At 40.7% G+C, this 6,000-nt stretch overlaps 1 protein-coding gene across 3 annotated transcripts in view; it reads right to left on the bottom strand.

The window, feature by feature from the left end:
- Nucleotides 1-823: 823 nt before the first annotated feature.
- The window catches only part of KDM1B (lysine demethylase 1B), a 95,831-nt gene continuing 90,654 nt past the window's right edge, over nucleotides 824-6,000 (bottom strand). For 2 of the 3 annotated variants that reach the window (XM_056521249.1, XM_056521250.1), the window contains exons 20-21: nucleotides 4,359-4,511; nucleotides 1,006-2,536 (exon numbers count right to left, since the gene is read on the bottom strand). In XM_056521249.1, the coding sequence (XP_056377224.1) occupies nucleotides 2,453-2,536; nucleotides 4,359-4,511 (237 nt within the window). In that variant the 3' untranslated portion in view covers nucleotides 1,006-2,452. Of the gene's footprint in view, nucleotides 2,537-4,358; nucleotides 4,512-6,000 lie in introns of all 3 variants that reach the window. The other variant, XM_056521251.1, reaches the window with a different exon arrangement.

The raw sequence follows: 6,000 nt of genomic DNA, 5'->3' as shown, positions 1-6,000 counted from the left end.
GACATCAGCCTCTGCCCTAGCTCCTCCCTCTCTAGCTTCGGAAAACATCGGAGAGCGAAGGGGAGGAGTGAAAGGGCTGAGGGGAGGAGCGGTTCGGTTTCTGCATGGGTTCGGAAATCTCACCTCACACCGGAACTTACTTGGGAGTAGCGACCCCTCTTGACTGATGGCACGCAGCACGCACTATATCCCTCACTCTTCTGAGCACTCCCCTCCAGGATTCCGGCCTTTTGGCTGTTGATCAGCAGAGGAATTTTTATAAATCCGGTCGGATGTCCGGGCAGTATAACACTGTGCACATCCACTTATTTATTTTCTATGTTTTGTCACTGTGCTCATGTTTGTGTTCCTTTTATGTTCACTAGGATATGGTCAGGGTGCAGTAGCCCTTCTGGGTGTCCCTCCTGCCGGTCTAGGGGAGGGGTGTGTGGCCATTAGAATCCTCACCTCTCTGCAATACCCCGTGGCATTCCTGCTTCAGCAGGAATGACAAACCGGTTTTACTTGTTCCTAGGTGGCAGCGTGGTTAACGCCTATTTGTTCGCCTGGAGCACTTTTCGATCCCGGAGTAGCTTCGGCAAAAGGGGTCATTGTACCTAAAACCATGCAGGTGCCTTCTGGCCGAGGCAAAGGGTTTGGTTTGTTGGGGGGGCCTTTCTCCTTAAGGAGAAGGGCATGTGATGGACCGCATCCTTGTGCACGTTTTTTTTTTTTTGTGTGAACACTTGCACTTGTACCTCGGCTCTTCAAAAAAAAAAAAATCTTCAGGATTTACCTTTTACCAGCTAGCTTTTATCTATTCTAGGAGATCCCTAGTTCCTGGTGCAAATGTGGAGTTTCGCGTCATTGCCATGGCAGTTATATCTTAGTCCATTGCTAAGTAAGCAGATGCTTATCCAGCCATGAATCTCTTTCATACACTTAGAGAGCCAAGAAATATAAACCGTTTAGTTATTGTAATGAAATTCATTAAGGACAAGACACATTAAAGTGAACAAATAGGCCAAAAAGTATCATCAAAAATGCCAGTATCGCCCACGGGCTTAGAGATGATGCCCAACCCTATGACCGTTTTAGCTGCTGAGCCTTCTTCTAGGGTGTTATTATGCACGTCACTTTATTGGGTGCCATGCATGTGCTTTATAGAAGACTCACTTTACATGGTAACATATTGTAGCCTTTATTGTGCAATATATCCAACTTAGCATAACATTTCTTATGCTTGACAGAAACATGAAGCCAAGAGTTCACTTGTCCTCACATTTATAAAAAAAAAAAAAAAGTATCAAATGCAAAAAGATGGAATTGGTACAAAAAATTGTATTTACAAGAGAATATACACTTCATTAGCTGAAAAGCTTATGAAAATCGGTCAACTTAAATTATACAGATACTGTACTGCAAAAATAAATAACAAAATATCATAGCGGTATATTACATATGACCACTTACACCAATAAGGCCAAAGATAACTTTGTCTTTCTAGGATATGTGCTTACCTGTTTAGGGTGCTATAATTAAAAAGAATATTTACTTGCATGATGTTATATATATGTATGCAGTGTAACTTCATAAGACCTATTCTAGAAAGACATGTTAATCTCCAGCTGAGTGGTGAAGTGAAAGGTGTGCAACCTCTACAATTAACAAAATAAAACATAGGCTACGCCAAATTTCGGTGTAGCCAATTTGGGAACAAACATTTTCCATGAACATAAATCTTTTTTTCAAAAGGGTTTCACATTTTTTTACAGCAACTATGAACTTGCATTAACTGCCTTCTATACAGACATGATATTGATAAGACTCTGCCCACATAACATATGGGCACTGCAGAAGTATATGCCCAATAGTTCTATTGATCAAACAAATAGAGTTTGAGTACCCTTGCGTTCCAAGTGGCATACCACATTCATTTGAGAATGCATACATCTGGGCCATAAACAGCACTGAAAGAAATGAACCCGGCACAGCCCCAAAAAAGTACTGGAAGGATTAATATTCTTTAATAGAAGTGATTTACAAATTTGTTTAACTTTCTGGGACCAGTTGATTAAAAAAAAAAAAAAAGGGTTTTCCACGGGAGTACCCCTTTAAGGCAAAGGCCGTATCGTGCTACACCACAAAATCTCCCAAAAAACGTGCAGTGTAACACGAAACGGCCATTGCCTTAACACGCTTCTTGCTTTGTCTGTAATCTTCCTGCTTATGTTTGTCATCATTTTATACAATAAGAGATTTGAATGACCAACCATTGGTAAAGTGCCACGCTCTTCTATATATGATGTCTGTACATCTGGGACATATCTTCAAAGAGACTCATAACCATTATAACCATGTATAATTAAAACAAACACATAATGCTATAAACAAAACTGCTCTGAAATACAGTTGAATAAGACCATTTTCCCCCATGAAAAACAATGTAAAAAAACAAATCTGACGCTTGGATTTAAAAGGCTGTAATTTTGCTTGCTTCTCGCACTCCACTTAAATAGGCTCCAGTGACTGTCTGTGGAAAATGTCGATTTGTGGCCTGTATAAAAATGACAAAAACAGGATATTGAGAAATCAATCATTTATATATTTTATTTAAAAAAAAAGGGCTTTTTTTCTGCCTTTATGAATTAACTAGACCAATGTTTCATAAGTCTCTTAAAGGACATCTACGACAAAATACAACTTATCCCGGATAAGTGTCTGATCGAGGGGGGTCTGACCGCTGGGACCCTTGTGATCTCCTGCACGGGCCACTGCTCTACCACGTCTCTCCCGTGCAAGTGGTGTGACGTCATGGCCGACACGCCTCCTCCATGTAGTTCTATGGGAGAGGCGAGGAGGCAGCGTTTGTGCCTCTCCCATAGAACTGTATGTGTAGGGGGCGTACTGTCGACCTCAAAGAGGTCGACACTACGCGCATTAGCCGCTTACATAGAACGGCAATGCGGGGGCCCCGTGCAGGAGATCGTGGGGGGCCCCAGTGGTTGTACTTTGCTGCAGATGTCCTTTAATAAATTTGGTACATCTGTGACTTTCCTGTGCATCTGCCAGGAGCTGGCATAGATTTCAGCCAAATCTTATACATCTTATCTGCTTGCAGGTTTAAGTTTGAGTAAATCTGGCAGAGACATGGTTGATAAATTTCCATATGGTCTAAACTGATGCATTATGTAAAATAAAACATATTTTCAAATCTACAAATACACATTTACTATTCGCCCATGTGCCTGCTTTGATTTGATTACCCTTGGTTATGACCCACAGAAACGATCTGACATGCTCAATCTCAAGGAAGTATTGGTAGTTGGTCTTCACTGTGTATGTAAGCAAGGGAAATTGTGGAAAAGTCTGTGCTTTGTTGCCTGCCATAGTAGGGTTACAGTTCAGAGAGAAAACCAGAATGTGATTAGATGTATTTGGAACACATCTGATTTTACCTCAAGGGGAAATCCATCTTTAGGGGACAAAAATCAAGTGACAGGTTCCCTTTAAACTATTGCATTTGCATTATAATACTAGGGAATAGCTTTATAAACACGAACCTCTATAAACTTTGTTATGTAGTATTATTAAAAAAATAAACTGATAATACAGCACACAATATATGCTATTTACCCATGATTGGCTGTATAGGCGGTGCCATGTCACAAATTCCTTTACTGCGCTTGTCTGGGAAACTAACCTCACAGAGCATGCGCAGGATATCATGATGCCTTGTAATGACAGAACACCGTTTGGTATGTCGAGACAGAAAGGGCATGACTAACTCTGGGACAGATTCTGGCTTGGATAGAATACCCTGGTCATACTGTAAGGCCAAACATTGACTTGAAAGGATTCTTTTTCTCCAATAGATGGCATCAGACAGCATGCTTTTTCCTATCTGGGAGAAGGACTTTACATTGGCTTGAAGCAGTAGTTGTCAAAAACAGATCCCTCTTTCTGACTTCGGTCAGTACTCTGCTAATGTTCACCAAAGCTGCAAACATCCAGTGTTCAGTGAAAGAAACATGCACTTGCTTAAACCATAAAAGCATAAAAACCCCAAAAAATTTGATACATCCTAGGAAACGAGCTGGGGGAGAGGGGTGTGCTCTGTGTGCATTGCAAGTCCAGGTCATGTGACACAGAGCCGGTAGAAAATGCATTAGGCGCATGCTTCTGACAACGTCTTCTCGTGATTGGTGAGGGACTGAACCCTCTGACATATCAAACATTTATCTGAATGACAGGTAACATTTGCAATTATCGCATGACATATTATTACAGATTTAAATGTTTTTGTCTATATAAGTTGTAGAAAATGTGTAAGTGTACAGTAAAGAGCATTCATACAGAAAATGTGTTTGGTTTCTTACCTCGCCTGCAAAAAATACTTTTCCTTGAATATCTTCAGCTAGTATGTCATAAGCTTCACCACTGCCACCAGTCTCCACAAAACTGTAAGCCATCTGTGCCCAAGGGTCTTTAGACCAGCGAGTCACAAAGTATTTTACCGGGGAAGGTACATCCTGCATTGGTAAAGAGATTTTTACACTTATTGTTAGCTAGTATTTTGAAAGCTGAATGCAATCAAGCAATTCACCCTCAAGTGTTCTAGATGTGCAGGAGGGGACAGGTATGGTTCATTGCAGGGGTGTAGTAGAGGGAGTTTTAGGCACATTGGGAAACATACTGAGTTTCCCCATGGGTAATCCTTATAAGCAGTTAACTATTAACTATGCAGGAATGTTGAAGAAGCTGGCATGCATTATTTAAGATAAAATGCTACACAGTTTTGTGTTTTTTTTCTTCTGATTTTGTAACAGACAGAGATTATTTCTATGTAAACCTACTCCCTCTCTCCCAGATTGTCTGTTTTTCAGAGGAAGGTTTATGGCTATTTGTGTTAGCTGCACAGATAAGACAGCAAAGGTATTTGTGCAGTAAGGAGGGGGTGACAGAAGTTCTGTGTAGTTTGTGTACTTTTAACCCCTTAAGGACAATGGGGGAGATTTATCAAAACCTGTGCAGAGGAAAAGTTGCCCAGTTGCCCATAGCAACCAATCAGATCGCTTCTTTCATTTTTAACAAGGCCTCTGCAAAATGAAAGAAGCCATCTGATTGGTTGCTATGGGCAACTGGGCAACTTTTCCTTTGCACAGGTTTTGATAAATCTACTACAATGGGCGTAAAGATATGTCCTGTTGTGCTGGTACTCACTGCACCAGGACGTACATTTACATCCTATACATGAAGTAAGCACAGGAGCTGTGCTAGCTTCATGCACGGTATATCCCGCCTGCTATCAGCAACCAGGGACCTACCGGTAATGGCAGATATCAGCGATCATGCTGATGTCCGCTGTTAACCCCCCAGATGCCGTGATAAATACTGATCACAGCATCTGCTGCATTAGCATTGCAGCGGGCGACTGATCAGACCACTTGCGGCAAAATCGCTGGGATTCGAACAGTCAGGATTGCCACAGGAGGTCCCCTCACCTCCCTCCCGTCGGTTTGCCTTCTAGCAGACAAGAGCAATAGATCGCCGATATTACCGATCAGTGCTAGGCATATGCATATCACTGAACAGTAATAGCAATCTAATGATTGCTAAGTAAAGTCCTTAAAAAAAGGTAAAGTAAATAAGAAAAGTGAATAATCCCATTTACAAAAGGTATTCCATAAGGTGTCCGAAATTTCTTCTTTTTCATCACATCACATCCTAGAAATATTAAATAAAAAGTGATTTAAAAGTCACATACACGCAAAAGTGGTACCGATAAAAACTACAGATCACAGAGCAAAAAATTAGCCCTCAAACAGCCCTGTATACAGAAAAATGAAAGGGTTATAGTGGTCAATATAGAGTCATTTCAAACATACTAATAAAAAAAAAAAATTGTACAATAATAGAAAAGCATGTAAACATGGGTATCATTTTAATCTTATTGACCCACAGAATAAAGAAAACATCAGTTTTACTGTAAAGTACACTACGTAAAAACTAAACCCTCCA

The sequence above is a fragment of the Hyla sarda genome, chromosome 5 (assembly GCF_029499605.1).
Source record: "Hyla sarda isolate aHylSar1 chromosome 5, aHylSar1.hap1, whole genome shotgun sequence".
NCBI classification, from domain to species: Eukaryota; Metazoa; Chordata; class Amphibia; order Anura; family Hylidae; genus Hyla; species Hyla sarda.
This window is presented reverse-complemented; position numbering and strand designations above follow the sequence as displayed.